This window comes from Lepidochelys kempii, chromosome 23 (genome assembly GCF_965140285.1).
Source record: "Lepidochelys kempii isolate rLepKem1 chromosome 23, rLepKem1.hap1, whole genome shotgun sequence".
Taxonomy (NCBI): domain Eukaryota; kingdom Metazoa; phylum Chordata; order Testudines; family Cheloniidae; genus Lepidochelys; species Lepidochelys kempii.
The window spans coordinates 15230255-15247270 of record NC_136402.1 but is presented as its reverse complement, the minus strand read 5'-3'; the positions used below and the strand labels follow the sequence as shown (position 1 = coordinate 15247270).

Here is a 17016-nt window from a genome sequence, read left to right as displayed (position 1 = left end):
CAAGGTGACGGCCTTTTACCCCATGTGACAGTTCAGTGAGGTGTAAGGGTGTGAGGGAGATTTAGGTCGCCATGGTGATTATGGGATATGTGTGTGTGAGGGGGGTCACCCAGATGCCCTTATTCAATATGGCGCCCGTGGGGCCAGGATGGGGGCGGGGGACTTCATGTGCCCTCAGTTAAGATGGCGTCCGGGCGGTGCTGGGGATTTTCCCTTTCTGAAAATGGCGCTGGCCGCGGCTCGGACGAGATTTACCCTCAGTCAATATGGCGCCGCTGTTGCCCTTTGCCAACATGGCGGCCCCCGCTGCGCCCTTTCTAAGATGGCGGCCGGCTCCTCCTGTCCCTTTGTCAAAATGGCGGCGCTGGGATCACTCAGGCCCGTTTCCAAGAGGGCGGTGCCCAGCGTCGTTCCAAGATGGTGGCCGTTGCCCTTTTCCAATATGGCCGCGGCTTCGCGGCTTCTCCTCCCCCAAGATGGCGTCTCGCAGCCTGAGGGCGGAAGTGCGTGAGGCCGCCGCGCAGGGTGCGCTGCCCTGTCCCAAGATGGCGGAGGCGGCGTGGCGCTGGGCCGGGGACGGGGCGAGCAGCAGCAGCAGCGGGGACGAAGAGGAGGGGGAGGGGCAGGGGGCTCCCCCGCGGCGGGTCTATTTGCCGGGCCGGGGCCCCCCGCCGGGACCGGGCGAGGAGCTGGTGATGGACGAGGAGGCCTATGTGCTGTACCACCGGGCGGGCACGGGTCAGCGCCGGCGGGGGGCACAGAGACGTGGGGCTGCAGTGTGGGGCGGGCACAGAGACGTGGGGCTGCAGTGTGGGGCGGGCAGGGGGTGGGGTGGGCACAGAGACGTGGGGCGGGCACAGAGACGTGGGGCTGCACTGTGGGGCGGGCAGGGGGTGGGGTGGGCACAGAGACATGGGGCGGGCAGGGGGTGGGGCGGGCACAGAGACGTGGGGCTGCACTGTGGGGCAGACAGGAGGGCATGGGTTGAGGACAGGCCATGGGCCAGGAGGGTATGGGGCAGTCAGGGGGGCACTGGACGGGCGCAGGGGGTGACAGGCCAGGGGTGCGGGGCACATGCCCAGCAGTGGGGCTCACCCCTTTTCTCCCCACAGGTGCCCCCTGTCTGAGTTTCGACGTGGTGCCCGACCCGCTGGGCCCGGAGCTTGGCTGCTTCCCGCTCAGCCTGCAGCTCTGTGCCGGCACCCAGGCCGAGAGCGCCCAGGCCAACAGGTCAGCCCCGGGGGGCGGCCGTGGGGCAGAGACCCAGCCCCCCACCCTGCTTCTCCCCAGAGAGGGAGAGACCCCCGTGTGCTCTCCAAGATCCCTGCCCAGGGAGCCCCGTTTCTCAGTGCTGCCCCAGGTCGGGCACTGCGGGGCACCCCCAGGAGCGCTCGCTGCTCGCCCGGGCGCGCCCCGTCTGCCCGGGCACTGCGGGGGGGTGAGCGGCTGCCCGGGGTGAGGGCAGGAGACCCCGAGCGGAAGTAGCTCCGTCCCCAGGGGCACGGCCAGGCCTGGCCCCAGCCCGCCCCGCAGGGCGCCCCAGCCGCAACTTGCAACAAACACCCCCCAACTTCAGCCCCACCCCAGGCTGGGAGCCGGCCCGACCCGCCCGCGAGCGGGGAGCGCGCGCCTCTTCCCCTGCCCGGGCGCTGGCACCCCCCTGAGCACAGAGCCCTGGGCGGTCACCCGCGGCCACCCCTGGTGTCCCCCAGAAACCCCCTGCCTGACCCACAGAGGGGGGGCTGGCTCCCTGTGGCCCTTGACCTCCATGCTGAGCCGGTGACAGGGTTCAGGCCAGCGCCCCCTAGAGGGGAGAGGCCCTGGGCCCCATTCCGCGGGGCGCAGGGGCTGGTGGGGCCCCTGGCTGGGGGCAGGGCTCAGGGGGTCCCTCTCTCCGCCAGGTTGCTGGTGATGAAGATGCACAATCTGCACCGCACGGGGGCGGGTGCCGAGAGCAGCAACAGCGACGAGGAGGACGACGAGGAGGAGGAGAAGAAGCCGCAGCTGGAGCTGGCCATGATCCCCCACTACGGGGGCATCAACCGCGTTCGGGTACGGCCCCCCCAGCGCCGAGCCCCCCCCAGCACCGTACCCCCCTGAGCAGAGTCCCCACCAGCGCAGCGCCCCCCGCCGAGCTCCCCCCCGCCCCCAGTGCAGCATCCCCTGCTCCCAGCAGCACAGGGGGCATTGGGGCCCGCGCCCCCAAGCGAGCCTCCCCCTCCTGCCTAGCGTCCCCTCAGCACAGCACCCTTCCCCCGCCCCAACAGCACAGTGCCCCCTTCCCCCATGCTGGGGTTAACCCTTTCCTTCCTGGCAGGTCACCCAGCTGGGCGGGATGCAGGTGGCTGCCGTCTGGTCGGAGAAGGGGCAGGTGGAGATTTACGACCTACAGCGCCCCCTGGTGGCCATCTCAGACCCTCAGGCCATGGCCACCTTTCTGCGGGAGGAGCAGGCCAAAATCAAACCCCTCTTCTCCTTTGCCGGACACATGACCGAGGGCTTTGCCATGGACTGGTCCCCCATGGTGCCCGGTGAGCCGAGGGTCGCCGGGTGGCAGGGGGCTGCGGGTCGGGAGTGAGGGGCACCGGCAGAGCTGGGGGTGACGGGGCTATGGGTTGGGAGTGAGGGGCGCTAGCTGTGGGAGCTCCCTGTGACCCCAGCTCTGCCCCCACCCGCAGGGCGTCTCGTGACTGGTGACTCAAACAAGAACATTCACCTGTGGAGCCCCAAGGCGGACGGGACGTGGCACGTGGACCAGCGCCCCTTCACCGCCCACACCGCCTCCGTGGAGGACCTGCAGTGGTCGCCGACAGAAGCCACAGTGAGTGGCAGTCCTGCCAGGAGAAACAGGGCACTGGGGTAGATGGGCCCGTGGGGCTGATCCTGGGGGCGGGGCGGGGCACTGGGGTAGATGGGCCTGTGGGGCTGATCCTGGGGGCGGGGCGGGGGGGACACCAGGGTAGACGGCCCCATGGGGCTGATCCTGGGGGCAGGGCACGGTACTAGGGTAGATGGGCCCATGGGCTGATCTGGAGGGGCAGGGCGGTGGGGACACCGGGGTAGATGGGCCCCTGGCAGGTGGCCACGCTGCCCTGACCCCCTCTCGCCCAGGTGTTCGCCTCGTGCTCGGCGGACGGGTCCATCCGGGTGTGGGACGTGCGGGCGGCGCCGGGCCGGGCCTGCATGCTGACGGCCAGCCGGGCCCATGCCAGCGACATCAACGTCATCAGCTGGAACCGCCACGAGCCCTTCCTCCTCAGCGGGGGGGACGACGGGGCCCTGCGCGTCTGGGACCTGCGCCTCTTCCAGGTCGGTGCCCCCCGGGCTCCCCCAGGTCTCTCGGGGGCTCCCCTCAGCTCTGCTGGTGCCCCTCACTCCCGACCCGCAGCCCGCTGCTAGCCCAGCCCTGGGCTCCCCCCCAGGCTCTGCCGGTGCCCCTCACTCCCGACCCGCAGCCCCCTGCTAGCCCAGCCATGGGCTCCCGCCCCGGCTGTGCCGGTGCCCCTCACTCCCGGCCCGCTGCTAGCCCAGCCCTGGGCTCCCCCCCAGGCTCTGCCGGTGCCCCTCACTCCCAACCCGCAGCCCCCTGCTAGCCCAGCCCTGGGCTCCCCCATCCCCAGGCTGTGCCGGTGCCCCTCACTCCCGACCCGCAACCCGCTGCTAGCCCAGCCCTGGGCTCCCGCCCCGGCTCTGACAGTGCCCCTCACTCCCGACCCGCTGCTAGCCCAGCCCTTGGCTTCCCCCCAGGCTCTGCTGGTGCCCCTCACTCCCGACCCGCAGCCCCCTGCTAGCCCAGCCCTGGGCTCCCCCCCAGGCTCTGCCGTTGCCCCTCACTCCCGACCCGCAGCCCCCTGCTAGCCCAGCCCTGGGCTTCCCCCCAGGCTCTGCCAGTGCCCCTCACTCCCGACCCGCAGCCCCCCTCACCGCTGCCCTCTCCCCCCACAGACGGGCACGAGCGTGGCGACCTTCAAGCAGCACACAGCGCCCATCACCTCGGTGGAGTGGCACCCCGCGGACGGGGGGGTGTTCGCGGCCGCCGGTGCGGACAACCAGGTGACCCAGTGGGACCTGGCGGTGGAGCGGGACCAGGAGGGGGAGGGGGAGAGCGAGGATGACCCGGCCCTGGCCTCCATCCCCCCCCAGCTGCTCTTCGTGCACCAGGGAGAGACCGACATCAAGGAGCTGCACTGGCAGCCCCAGTGCCCGGGGGTCCTGATCACCACCGCCCTGTCCGGCTTCACCGTCTTCCGCACCATCAGCGTCTGACGGGGTGCAGGCGGGGGGGCGAGAGCCTGGAGCCTCCCCCTTGCAGATGGACCATTCCAAGTGGGGTGCTCCCATTGCACAGAATGGGGAGAAAGCTTGGGGGTTGGAGGACTTGGTCTGTTCCATATATCGGCTGCTACCATTGCACTGGCAACAAGGGGGGATTCCCCAGACAAGAAGCCTCAACACAAGCTTTCCCCCTCCTTGCTCCATGCAGTTGGACTGTTCCAGTTAGTGGCTGCTACCATTGCATGAAATGGGGGGGGACGACGACAGTGTTATACACCTCCTTGCAGATAGAGTATGCCAACTGCTACCATTGGTCAGAATTTGGGGGTTGGTGGTGGCTGGACCTGGACCTTTCCATTCTACATGGGGGGGAACACCCCTCTAGAAAATGCACTGTTCTGCAGCTTGTTTTTGGGAGCTACCATCTAATGTGGAAATGGGAGGGGCTGATTTCAAGCTAATTTCCCCCTCCATTGTACATGGCTTGGTCTGAATTTGGTTGCTACTACTTGGGATGGGGGGGGTCATCATCTCCATTTTATTGTGATTACTCCAGAGGCTACCAATTTTGCATAGGTGGAGGGGGAAGAGTTGGTTCACTCCAACTATATTTTTGGGTGCTGCCACCATACAGTGATGGGGGGGGAGCTCGCTTCCAGGGGGTGCACAAATCCCTGGGGTAGAGGGATAGGAGACAGACCCCAAAATACAGAGGGGGGCATGAGAGTGTCACAGTCAGGTCCCTCCCACTTTAACCCCAGATTGGGGGAGGGATCCACTGTCTCTTTCCCCCCCCCCCCCCCATGGGCCCTGCCTGGGGGGGCAGGTTAGTACATAATACCTATTTTCTGGCAAGTTCAGTTTTAATTAAAGAAAAAAAGTTTATAACCTACTGGGGGGTCTGGTCAATCTGGGGGGGACCCAGCTCTGCCTGAGGCCTCCCCCGCTCCACAGCCCCTCCTTATTGCTGCCCTGCCCCCCCCAGCCCTGCCGGTGTCTCTCACTCCCGACCCCCAGCCCCCTGCTAGCCCGCACTAGGCTCCCCCCCAGCCCTGCCGGTGCCCCTCACTCCCGACTGCTAGCCCGCACTAGGCTCCCCCCCAGCCCTGCTGGTGCCCCTCACTCCCGACCCCCAGCCCCCTGCTAGCCCGGCACTAGGCTCCCCCACCCTTCCAGTTCTGCTGCTGCCTCGTCTTTATTAACATCCCTTGTTCACTGCTCAGTCCCGAGCCGGCAGCCCCCCCCAGCAGCGTCCCCTCCTGCCCCGGCTGGCTTTGTTCCGGGGGAGGGGTGCTCAGTGCCTGGTTGGGAGCAGATTGTGCCCCCCCCACCCGTCCAGTTCCTGGCTGTCCCACGGGGGGGTCACTGCAGCCTGCTCCACTGCAGAGAGGTGAAGGCAAGGGTGCCACTCGGGCCCGGCGAGCAGAGCAGCAGGGTCTTCTTGACGCCGGTGCCCAGGCGGGCGGCTGCCACCAGGGTGCGGAGCGGGAGGGGGGCCCCCTGGGGGCAGCACAGCGCGATGTAGTGGGCATGGAACCGCAGGGGGTCGCCTGCAGGGGAGAGGCCGAAGGGGAAGGAGTCAGGCCAGATGCCCCCTGCCCCATTCCCTCCCCCGAGCACCCCCCCCCAAACCCATCCCCTCCCCCACTTCTGGGACCAACAATGTCCCCACCCACCTCCATGCGCCCCTCCCCAGGGCTGGCCAGCATCCCCTGCCCCATTTCCCCCAGGCTGTGGCCCAGCCCCCCACACACCTACCTGGGTACACAAGGAAGTCTCCCCCAAACTTGCTCCCTCCGGACAGATAGTAGCCCCTGCCCCACAGCTCGCGGAAGACGCGGTACCGGGCCTCGTGGGCCGGGCAGCCGGCGTGAGGCCAGTCCGGGGAGGGGGAGGTCCAGTCCACCCGCTCGACCCGCCCCGGGTGCCGCCGGGCCGTGGGCAGCTGGACCATCATGGAGCCACGGGGCAGGACGAAGGGCGAATCCAGGAGCCCCGAATCCTCCGCAGTGTCTGAGAGCAAAGAGAGCAACAGGCTAGGAGAAGCCGGGGCCGGGGTGCAGCTGCATCTGGGGTGGGATACAGGGGCTGGTTATACAGGGACCCCTCACCCACCACTGAGATGCGGTCCCTCTGGGGTGGGGCGCAGGGGCCGGGTATATGGGGGCCTGGCACTGATCCACAAATGAGTCCCCCCAACTGAGCCCCAGCACGGGCCCCCTGGGCCCAGCACTGACAAACAGAGGAGAGCCCCCCTTTCTCTGCAGTCCCTGGGTTTCCGCAGCAGGTCTCCCCTCCGAGCCCCAGCCCCACCTGGCGTCTCCCCGCGCTGCTCTCTGCGACGGGCTCGGCCCTGGGCGATGCGCTCGGCCAGCCGGGCCAGCAGGGCCCCCCTCTCTGCCCCAGCCAGGCGCTGCTGCTCCTGGTAGCTCTCCTCCAGCTCCCGCTGGTAGGCCTCCACCTCGGACGCCTGGGTTCGGGGGAGAGGGGGTTAGCTCCGGGATGGGGTGCGCGGCACAGCCATCTCCCCACAGCATCCCCGCCCCCAAACATGCTCCGCCCCCCTGCCGCTGCACCTTGCCCTGTGCCCGAGCTGGTGCCCCATTCCCTGCCCCCCTGAGCCAGCCAGTCCCTGCCCTGGGGCTGGATCAGCACCCCCTGGAGGAGCAAGGCCCCAGGTCCCTCACCTGGGTCGGTTCCTCCCCCTCCGCCGGGGGCTGGATCTCGCTGCCCCTCACCAGGACGGCTGCGCCCAGCTCGGCAAGCAGCCGGGCCTCCTCGGGGAGCAGCTGCAGGGGGAGGCCCAGGCGGGCGTTCTGCCGGGGCTTGCGGGCCAGCGCCCCCACCAGGGTCCCCACCAGCCGGAACCGCTCACGGATCTCCCGGGCGTCCTCCACGCTCCACACGAGAGCCGCCCCCTCCAGCACGTGGATCCGGATCATGGCGCCACGCCAGCTGCAGAGAGGGGAGCGGCAAGGGTGGGGGGTGTAGCCCCTCTGGGGCAGGGCACGGGGGCTGGTTACATGGGGACACCTCGCCCAGCGTGGAGATGCAGCCACTTCTGAGGCAGGGCACAACAATCCCAGCATGCTCTGGGGCAGGGGGTGCCACAATCCCAGCATGCCCCACTGCCAGGGCCAGGCCCCCAGCGTGGGTGGGGGGCAATCCCATCATGCCCTGGGGCTAGGGGTCCAAGTTGGGATGGAGGGGGCGCACTTCAATCCCATCATGCCCTGGGGCTAGGGGTCCCAAGTTGGGATGGAGGGGGTGCACTTCAATCCCATCATGCCCTGGGGCTAGGGGTCCAAGTTGGGATGGAGGGGGCGCACTTCAATCCCATCATGCCCTGGGGCTAGGGGTCCCAAGTTGGGATGGAGGGGGCGCACTTCAATCCCATCATGCCCTGGGGCTAGGGTGGCCAAGCCCTGCTGATGCCCCAGAGGATGCTGGGAAAGCCCTTTTCAGGTCGCCTGGTTCTGGCCACATGGTGGTGACCCCTTTAAATGGCCACACCCACCCACACCAAGCCCCGCCCCCTGCCCCAAGGCATTCTGGGAGTCCCATTCTTAAAATCCCTCCATTGACACCCCCCACCCACACACAGAAAGGATTCTGGGAACAGTTTGTTAAAGGGCCACACACTAAAAATAAAAAACCGCTGCCCCTTCCCCGCAAGGTATTCCGGGTAACCCTTTCTTAAAGGGCCACCCCCCCCCAAAAGGAATTCTGGGAAATTCTTAAAGAGCCACACGCACCTATACCAAACGCTGCTTCTTTCCCCCAGGGGATTGTGGGTACTCTCTTCTCCAAGGGCGACCCCCCCCTCCACACCCCCCTTCCGTAGTTCACTCACCTTCACCCCTGGGCTCCCCTGCACCCAGCTCTGGGGTGGGCCTGGGGCTGTTTGCAAAGCAAACTGGCCGGTCCCTCTCCCTGCTGCTGCAAGGCGGGGGGGGCGGGGTTCTTGCAGCTGAGCGACGGCCCCATTGGCCAATACCCGAGGAGGGGCGGAGAGTTGGTGGGGGGGGGTTGAAAATTGCAGGGCCCAATGGGTGCAGGGCGTGGAGGAAGTGAGCAGGGGGCGGGCGGACGGGCAGGCAGCGCGGCTGCAAAGTGAGGGGCTGGGTGGGTGGGTGGGTGGGGGAGGGAATCGCTCGCAGGGGTGTGAATCCGTGCACCGGGTCCCGCAGGGGTGTGAATCCGTGCACAGGAGCCCCCCTGGGTGTGACTCTGTGCAAAGGAGCCCCCAGGGGTGTGAATCCGTGCAAAGGCACCCCCGGGTGCGAATTCTGTACTGACCCCATCGGAAGAAGTTGGTGTCGGGTGCTGGTGAGTAACGCTGTGAACTTGAGGCGTGTGGGGCTGCACTTGAATTGTGGGGAGGGGGGAGAAGTTCCAGGGTGTTTTCCATCCCCACCTGATGTGGGGTTCCCACTGCTTCTCAGCCCCCCGCCTGTCCCCCCTAGCCGGACTGCTAATCTGGGGGTGAGCTGCAGCGGGGGGGAGCTGGGTGTTTGTCCTGTGTTTGTACAGCGCCTGGCACAAGGGGGTGGGGCAAGGAGCTACTGTAATACACCTAATAAATAACGTACAGCCCCTGGCGCAATGGGTGCGGGGCTGCGAGCTACCGTAATCCACCTAATAAATAATGTACAGCGCCTGGCACAATGAGGACCTGGTCTGGGACTAGGGACCCTAGGAGTTCCCCTAATGGAGAGGATTAATGGGTGAGATTAAACTGCGTGGGGCATGTACCCCTCTCTCCCCAGCACCAGCAATGGCTAATGTGGGGGGTGAACTGCGTGGATTAGAGACTGGAAGGGATTAAGGCAGCTTGCGGCCCAGGGTTTAGCTGGAGGTGGAAGGAGCAGGGAGCCCATGTGGGATAGATCTCAGGAGCCCAGCCCTCACCCCCCCCCCAGTCTAACCACTAGACCCCACTTGCTGAGGGGTTTGTGCTGCCGGGTGTGGGGGGGAGTTTTGGGGGGGGTGGGGGGCTGGGCAGTGGCCACTGGGGGCAACAAGGCAGCTTGATCGTCCCTGGTGGATGAACTAGGGCAGAGATACTGGCCCGGCAGAGGACACCCTGCAACTTCCCTCCCCCACAGCTCCCCATTCTACCTCACATACGCACTGAGCCCCCCCTCCCCCCCCACGCAGCCCCCGACTATACTGCCTTAGCGCCCACCCCCAAGGCTGGGTCTCTGTGGCTCGTCCAGCCCATGGCCACTCAGCTGCAGGGGGGCCAGGGGGCACCTGGATGGGCTGGGCGATGGGGGCTCCTGGGAGCGGGATCGAGACCTGGCAAACTCGATACACCCCCAGGCCATGGAATGAGAGCAATGGACAGGGGAGAGGCCCGTGCCCCATTCCCTGCCCCCCTGAGCCAGCCAGTCCCTGCCCTGGGGCCGGATCTCCCCTCCCTGCTCTTCCCCTACCACCTACAGAGGAGCTGAGCTGTCAGCCCCCCCTGCAGCTGCTGCTCCCCGCTCCGGTGGGGTGGGTGGCCTGTGGAACTGCCCGACGCTGTTTTTCCTCCTGCAGCAGAACTGGGATGACCCCGGAGGAGTGGACCTACCTGACCGTGCTGCTTTTCTCTATCCCCATCGGCTTTGTCTTCAAGAGAGGGGGTGAGTGACTCCAGCTGGGGGGGGGGAACTCTGGCCCCTCCCCTTCGTGCCATGGCTGGGGGGGACAGGGATTGGGGCTAGAAAAAATCCCACCAAAGAGACCCCCCCCCCTTTCCCTCCAACAAGGGCCCTTCCCCACATTCCCTCCGGTATGCCCCACCCAGCCGCATCTGCGGTTTCCTCACATCAGCTTCCTCTTGCAAGATTTCCTCTCTCCACTCCGGTTGAGCTCTTGGGGGTGGGGTGGGGGGTTGGGTTGTGTCTCGAGTTAGAATGGGTTTGGAGGTATTTTAGGGGGGCTGGTGTGTGTGGGCAGGGAACCCTGGCACTAGCTTCCCCCTGCCAGTCTTGTAGTAGAAGCTGCTGGACTCTGGGGTCCCATCGATAGGGGATGCGTGTTTGGGGGTACAGGATCCCCACCTCCTGAACTCCCTTGTGCCCCATTCCCTGCCCCATGAGCCAACCAACCCCCCTCCCCAGGGCTGGGTGGGAGCCAGCGCCCCCTAGAGAGGAGAGGCCCTGTGCCCCATTCCCCGCCCAGGGTCGCCCTAAGTCCCAGCTGACTTTGCTGCCGGGGGATCTCGGTGGCAAGGGAGCTGGGATCTGATCTGTGTCTCTTTCCTCCCCTCCCCCCGCCAGGACACCGAGTGAAGCAGTTTGGGGGGGCAGCCGTGGGGCTGCTCCTGACGCTGATCACCTGCAACATCCACACCTTGCACTCCCTGGTCACCATCCTGGGCACATGGGTCATCCTCAGCCTCTCCCCCCGGTATGGAAGGAGCCAGGACACCTGGGTTCTATCCCCGGCTCTGGGAGAGGAGTGGGGTCTACTGGGTAGAGTGTGTGTGTGTGGGGGGCGATTTTGGGAGCTGTGGCGAGATGGGGGGGCCTGGAGCTAAGCAGGGGATTCTGGGAGCTGGGAGGGGATGGGGGGGTGACGGGAGCAGGGGATTCTGGGAGTGTGGCCAATGAACCCGCCCTCTGCCCCAGGTCCTGTCACTACCTGACCCTGGGCTGGACCTTCTCCTATCTACTCTTCTTCCGGATGGTGACTTTCGTCGGGCTGCCGGCCCCCACCCCCTTCACCAACGCCGTGCAGCTGCTGCTGACCCTCAAGGTGCTGCAGGGGGCGGGGCAGGGAGGCTCAGCAGGGGGCGCTCTGGCCTCCCGGTCACTGTTGGCCCCTCTGGGGCGCTAGGGGGCGCTGCGCCATGGTGGCGGGGGTCGGGGGGGGGCGTGGTGCCGTGGCAGTGGTCCCGTAGGGGGCGCTGTGCTGTGTCGCGGGGCGTGGGGGGGCCCTGTGGTGTGGTGGTGAGGCCCGGGGGGGCCCTGTGTCGTGGGGCGTGGGGGGGGGGCCCCGTGGTGTGGTGGTGAGGCACTGGGGGGTGCTGTGTCGCGGGGCGTGGGGGGGGGGGCCCGTGGTGTGGTGGTGAGGCACTGGGGGGTGCTGTGTCGTGGGGTGTGGGGGGGGCCCCGTGGTGTGGTGGTGAGGCACTGGGGGGCGCTGTGTCGCGGGGGGGGCGCTGTGGTGTGGTGGGGAGGCACTGGGGGGCGCTGTGTCGTGGGGCGCGGGGGGGGGCCCCATGGTGTGGTGAGGCACTGGGGGGCCCTGTGTCGTGGGGCGCGGGGGGGCCCCGTGGTGTGGTGGGGAGGCCCGGGGGGGCGCTGTGTCGCGGGGCGTGGGGGGGGCCCCGTGGTGTGGTGGGGAGGCACTGGGGGGCGCTGTGTCGTGGGGCGCGGGGGGGGCCCCGTGGTGTGGTGGTGAGGCACTGGGGGGTGCTGTGTTGTGGGGCGCGGGGGGGGCCCCGTGGTGTGGTGGTGAGGCACTGGGGGGCGCTGTGTTGCGGGGCGTGGGGGGGCCCCGTGGTGTGGTGGGGAGGCACTGGGGGGCCCTGTGTCGCGGGGCGTGGGGGGGCCCCGTGGTGTGGTGGGGAGGCCCGGGGGGGCGCTGTGTCGTGGGGCGTGGGGGGGGCCCCGTGGTGTGGTGGGGAGGCCCGGGGGGGCGCTGTGTCGTGGGGCGTGGGGGGGGCCCCGTGGTGTGGTGGCACTGGGGGGCCCTGTGTCGTGGGGCGCGGGGGGGGGCCCCTGGTGTGGTGGGGAGGCACAGGGGGGCCCTGTGTCACGGGGCGTGGGGGAGCCCCGTGGTGTGGTGGTGAGGCACTGGGGGGCGCTGTGTCGCGGGGCGTGGGGGGGCCCCGTGGTGTGGTGGTGAGGCACTGGGGGGCCCTGTGTCGCGGGGCGTGGGGGGGGCCCCGTGGTGTGGTGGGGAGGCACTGGGGGGCCCTGTGTCGCGGGGCGCGGGGGAGCCCCGTGGTGTGGTGGGGAGGCACTGGGGGGCCCTGTGTCGCGGGGCGCGGGGGAGCCCCGTGGTGTGGTGGGGAGGCACTGGGGGGCCCTGTGTCGTGGGGCGCGGGGGAGCCCCGTGGTGTGGTGGGGAGGCACTGGGGGGCCCTGTGTCGTGGGGCGCGGGGGGGGCCCCGTGGTGGGGAGGCACTGGGGGGCCCTGTGTCGCGGGGCGTGGGGGAGCCCCGTGGTGTGGTGGGGAGGCACTGGGGGGCCCTGTGTCGTGGGGCGTGGGGGAGCCCCGTGGTGTGGTGGGGAGGCACTGGGGGGCCCTATGTTGTGGGGCGCGGGGGGGGCCCCGTGGTGGGGAGGCACTGGGGGGCCCTGTGTCGCAGGGCGTGGGGGAGCCCCGTGGTGTGGTGGGGAGGCACTGGGGGGCCCTGTGTCGCGGGGCGTGGGGGAGCCCTGTGGTGTGGTGGGGAGGCACTGGGGGGGCGCTGTGTCGCGGGGCGTGGGGGGGCCCCGTGGTGTGGTGGTGAGGCCCGGGGGGGCGCTGTGTCGCGGGGCGTGGGGGGGCCCCGTGGTGTGGTGGTGAGGCCCGGGGGGGCGCTGTGTCGCGGGGCGCGGGGGGAGCCCTGTGGTGTGGTGGTGAGGCCCGGGGGGCGCTGTGTCATGGGGCGCGGGGGGGGCCCTGTGGTGTGGTGGGGAGGCACTGGGGGGCGCTGTGTCGCGGGGCATGGGGGGGCCCCGTGGTGTGGTGGTGAGGCCCGGGGGGGCGCTGTGTCGCGGGGCGCGGGGGGAGCCCTGTGGTGTGGTGGTGAGGCCCGGGGGGGCGCGGTGCCGCAGCAGTGGTCCCCTAGGGGGCGCTCACCCTGTGGGTCGCGCCCCCTGCCCTAGATGGTGAGCCTGGCCAATGAGGTGCAGGAGATCGGCCAGGCCAAGAAGCAGGACGTGACCTCGTTCACCAAGGTCCCCGCCCTTGGGCTGATCCCCAGCGTGCCGGGGCTGGGCCCGACCCTCTGCTACGGTTACTGCTACGTGGGGCTCATGACAGGTACGCGGCGGGCGGCCGGACACCTGGGTCCTCTCCCCGGCTCTGGGAGGGGAGCGGGGGCTAGTGGTTGGGGGGGGGGGGGGGCTGCAGGGAACCAGGACTCCTGGGTTCGCTCCCTGGCTCTGGGAAGGGAGTGGGGCTAGTGGTTAGAGGTGGGGTGGGGGGGGCTGGGAGCCAGGACTCCTGGGTTCGCTCCCCTGCTCTGTGGGGGGACGGGGTCCAGCCGGAGTCTTTCCCACTGTTACCTTTAACTGCATTTCCCCCCCTTTTCCCCATCCTGGCCTCCTTCCTCATCTGCCCCTCCTCCACCATACTCCCCCCCCCCACACACACACACCTCCCCCCCCTTTCCTGCCACCCTCCATCCCCCGCCAGGCCCCTTCTACCGCTACAGGACCTACCTGGACTGGCTGCAGCAGCCGGACTCCCAGGCCATCCCCAGCTGGCGCCCCCTGCTGGCGCGGGCCCGGCTGGTCCCGGTCTACGGGCTGCTCTTCCTGGGGGCCGCGCGGCTCTTCCCGCTGGACTACGTGCGGACCGAGGCCTTCGACGCCCGGGCGCTGCCCTTCCGCCTCTTCTACATGGTGCCCATCTTCTCGTCTTCCGCATGCGCTTCTACGTGGCCTGGCTCTGCGCGGAGTGCGGCTGCATCGCGGCTGCCTTTGGGGCCTACCCCACGGCCGCCCGCTCCCGCCCCGGCGGGGGGCCCCACCGCCCACTGCCCCAGGTGCGCCCGCGGGCCTGCCCCTCTGGGGCGCCAGCTCTCACCTGGCCCCAGGGCAGGGACAGGCTGGCTCAGGGGGTTGGGAGTGGGGCCCAGGGCCTTTCCCCTGTAGGGGGCGCCAGCTCCCACCCAGCCCCAGGGCAGGGACAGGCTGGCTCAGGGGGGCGGGGAATGGGGCCCGGGGGCCTTTCCCCTGTAGGGGGCGCCGGCTCCCATCCGGCCCCAGGGCGGGGTCTGGCTGGCTCAGGGGAGCGGGGAATGGGGAGCAGGGCCTTTCCCCTCTAGGGGGCGCCGGCTCCCACCCGGCCCCAGGGCAGGGACAGGCTGGCTCAGGGGGGCGGGGAATGGGGCCCGGGGCCTTTCCCCTCTAGGGGGCGCCAGCTCCCACCCAGCCCCAGGGCAGGGACAGGCTGGCTCAGGGGGGCGGGGAATGGGGCCCGGGGCCTTTCCCCCTGTAGGGGGCGCCGGCTCCCATCCGGCCCCAGGGCGGGGTCTGGCTGGCTCAGGGGAGCGGGGAATGGGGAGCAGGGCCTTTCCCCTCTAGGGTGCGCCGGCTCCCATCTGGCCCCAGGGAAGGGACTGGCTGGCTCAGGTGGGCAGGGAATGGGGAGCGGGGCCTTTCCCCTCTAGGGGGCGCCGGCTCCATCCGGCCCCAGGGCAGGGACAGGCTGGCTCAGGGGAGCGGGGAATGGGGAGCAGGGCCTTTCCCCTCTAGGGGGCGCCGGCTCCCACCCGGCCCCAGGGCAGGGACAGGCTGGCTCAGGGGGGCAGGGAATGGGGCTGGCCTTTCCCCTGTAGGGGGCGCTGGCTCCCACCCGGCCCCAGGGCAGGGACAGGCTGGCTCAGGGGGGCGGGGAATGGGGCTGGCCTTTCCCCTGTAGGGGGCGCCGGCTCCCACCCCGGCCCCAGGGCAGGGACAGGCTGGCTCAGGGGGCGGGGAATGGGGCTGGCCTTTCCCCTGTAGGGGGCGCCGGCTCCCATCCGGCCCCAGGGCGAGGTCTCATTCCCTCTCACTGACTGCTCTCCCCCACCCCAGAGCGGAGGAGGGGGCTCCAGGGGCGGCGCCCCCTGAGTACGACTACGAGACCATCAAGAACATCGACCCGTACGGCACCGACTTCTGCGTGCGGGTGCGGGACGGCATGCGGTACTGGAACATGACCGTGCAGTGGTGGCTGGCCCAGTACATCTACAAGAACGCCCCCTTCCGCTCCTACGTCATGAGGTGGGGGACACGGGGAGCCATGAGGGGGAGACCATTGTGTGTGTGTGTGGGGGGCCTCGAAGATCCTGGGGGGGGTCATATGGGGAGAACTCGGAAATCTGGGGTGGGGGGTCTCGTGGGGATGCTCGCTGATCAGGTGGCTCACGGGGGGGGGGGGGGGGCTTGGAGATCCCGGGGAAAGGGGGGGGTCAGATGGGGGGGCTCAGATCTGGGGGGTCCTGTGAAGGGGGGGCCTTGTGGCAGGGGGGAGGCTGAGGGTCCCAATATGGGGCATGAAGGGGAAATCGTGGGTGGGGGGTGTCACATGGGGAGGGGGCGTGGATACTGGAGGGCAGGGGGAGTCATGTGGGGGGGGCTCATAGGGATTAGAGGTGAAATCTCTGGGGGCGTCAAACGGGGTGGGGGAGGGGGACTCACAAGAGGCTGGGGGTGGCTCAAGACTAGGAAGGGGGGGAAGGAGGCAAACATGGGGGGGGGGGCCCCCTCCCCCACTAACCCTGCCCCCCCTCCCACCCCCCCAGGAGCGGCTGGACCATGCTGATTTCGGCCTAATTGGCACGGCCTGCACCCCGGCTACTACCTCAGCTTCCTGACCATCCCGCTGTGCCTGGCGGCCGAGGGGGCGCTGGAGGCCGGGCTGCGGGGGCGCCGGAGGGCGGCGCCCGAGCCGGAGCCGGACCGCTCGGGGGGCGCCTGGCTGCACTGGTTCCTCAAGATGCGGGCCTACGACTACATGTGCATGGGCTTCGTTCTGCGGGAGCTGGGCCCCACCCTGCGCTACTGGTGGGCCGTCTACTTCTGCGTCCACCTCGGGGCCCTGGGCCTGCTGCTGCTGGGGCCGCGCCCTGCCCCGCTCTGCCCCCCGCGCCGCCGAGGGGCCGCGCCGAGCGGGGCCGCTGGGGGGCGGGGAATAGCCAGGGCGAGGGGGGGCGCCTCCCCCCAGGGGCTGGGAACAGGACCCACACAGCGGCTCTGTGCTGGCCATGGAGGGGGGAGGGCCGAGGCAAATGGGGGTGCCCCCCCCCCCGATCGTCCCCTCTTTGCAGGCCCCCACCTCTCCTTCTGGCTGGCTGGGAGGGGGAACCTGCTCCAGACCTCCATGGCGGGGGGAGAGCCGGAGCTGCTACCAGGCTTCCCGTAAGGGGTCTGGCAGGCCTGCCCCCCCCCCCGCACTCCTGAGGGGGTGGGAGCCCTTCCCCCCCCGGCCCCGCAAGATCCCCAAATAAGAGGGTGGTTTCTACCCCCTCCCCCCAGCCGATGCTACACTGTGGCTTTAAAAGGGGGGTTCTCAAAGGGGGGGTTGGGACTCCTCAGGGGGTCGTGAGGTTATTACATGCGGGGGGGTTGCGAGCTGTCACCCTCCACACCAAACCCTGCTTGGCCTCCCAGCATTTATAATGGTGTTTAATATATCAACATTTGTTATTAATTGATGGGGGGGGTCGCTCTCAGCGATCTGCTGTGGGAAAGGGGTCACCCGTACAAAAGTATGAGAACCGCTGCCTTGGGGACCAGCCTCCAAGTGGGGGGGGAGATGGTTCCCCCCAATTTTAAGCCAGGCAGCCCCCCGCCCCCATCTTGTGTGAAACAAATTGGCACCGTTCTCAGGCAGAGCCTTGAACGGGCCACATAACTCCCCTCCCCCCCAGCAGCTGGGGGGGTTGGGGGGAGAACGTCCCGCAGCATAGGCAGCTGGTCTGTGCTTAGCTGGGGGTGCGGCGGGGGGTCGCTGGTAGAAAGCCCCCCTCCCGCTCGGAGGTCTCTTTCCCTTTCCTATGCTATTAACCCCTGGGGGAGGGGGGGTGGAAGGGGATGAAGATGAGGG

General features: G+C 68.9%; 3 protein-coding genes across 5 annotated transcripts; 2 read left to right on the top strand and 1 right to left on the bottom strand.

Moving 5' to 3' along the window:
- The first annotated feature begins 508 nt into the window (after positions 1–508).
- GRWD1 (glutamate rich WD repeat containing 1) lies at positions 509–4679 on the top strand. Its single transcript, XM_073322066.2, has 7 exons — positions 509–738; positions 1113–1230; positions 1902–2052; positions 2318–2531; positions 2679–2821; positions 3112–3309; positions 3946–4679. Exons 1-7 carry the CDS (start codon positions 546–548, stop codon positions 4264–4266), a joined length of 1338 nt encoding a protein of 445 aa, XP_073178167.2. The 5' UTR covers positions 509–545; the 3' UTR covers positions 4267–4679.
- Positions 4680–5412: 733 nt separating this feature from the next.
- TSEN34 (tRNA splicing endonuclease subunit 34) lies at positions 5413–9958 on the bottom strand. Of its 3 annotated transcripts, none has more exons than XM_073322045.2 (5): positions 9854–9958; positions 6963–7230; positions 6589–6745; positions 6034–6288; positions 5413–5825 (listed from the first exon to the last, which is right to left on the bottom strand). In XM_073322045.2, the coding sequence occupies exons 1-5, from the start codon at positions 9880–9882 to the stop codon at positions 5638–5640; spliced, it is 897 nt and encodes a 298-aa protein (XP_073178146.1). In that variant the 5' UTR covers positions 9883–9958; the 3' UTR covers positions 5413–5637. The 3 variants fall into 3 exon arrangements, with proteins under 3 accessions (XP_073178146.1, XP_073178145.1, XP_073178147.1); XM_073322044.2 differs by lacking the exon at positions 9854–9958 and adding an exon at positions 8129–8244 and having other exon boundaries at positions 6963–7271; XM_073322046.2 differs by lacking the exon at positions 9854–9958 and adding an exon at positions 8129–8244.
- MBOAT7 (membrane bound acylglycerophosphatidylinositol O-acyltransferase MBOAT7) lies at positions 8405–17013 on the top strand. The gene is given in 10 exon segments (XM_078850215.1): positions 8405–8604; positions 9820–9905; positions 10545–10674; positions 10896–11022; positions 13086–13242; positions 13618–13836; positions 13839–13969; positions 15013–15191; positions 15713–15740; positions 15742–17013. Coding segments are annotated over 9 exon segments (1638 nt in total). The 5' UTR covers positions 8405–8604; positions 9820–9829; the 3' UTR covers positions 16333–17013.
- The last annotated feature ends 3 nt before the right edge of the window (positions 17014–17016 follow it).

Excerpts from the sequence above, each read along its gene's own strand:
- GRWD1 (XM_073322066.2), top strand. The coding sequence starts at position 546 with ATGGCGGAGGCGGCGTGGCGCTGGGCCGGGGACGGGGCGAGCAGCAGC. Across the intron at positions 739-1,112 it reads GTACCACCGGGCGGGCACGG|GTGCCCCCTGTCTGAGTTTC; the intron begins GTCAGCGCCGGC and ends TTCTCCCCACAG. Across the intron at positions 1,231-1,901 it reads GAGAGCGCCCAGGCCAACAG|GTTGCTGGTGATGAAGATGC; the intron begins GTCAGCCCCGGG and ends TCTCTCCGCCAG.
- TSEN34 (XM_073322045.2), bottom strand. The coding sequence starts at position 9,882 with ATGGGGATAGAGAAAAGCAGCACGGTCAG. Across the intron at positions 6,746-6,962 it reads AGGGGGAGGAACCGACCCAG|GCGTCCGAGGTGGAGGCCTA; the intron begins GTGAGGGACCTG and ends CCCCGAACCCAG. Across the intron at positions 5,826-6,033 it reads AGACTTCCTTGTGTACCCAG|GCGACCCCCTGCGGTTCCAT; the intron begins GTAGGTGTGTGG and ends TCTCCCCTGCAG.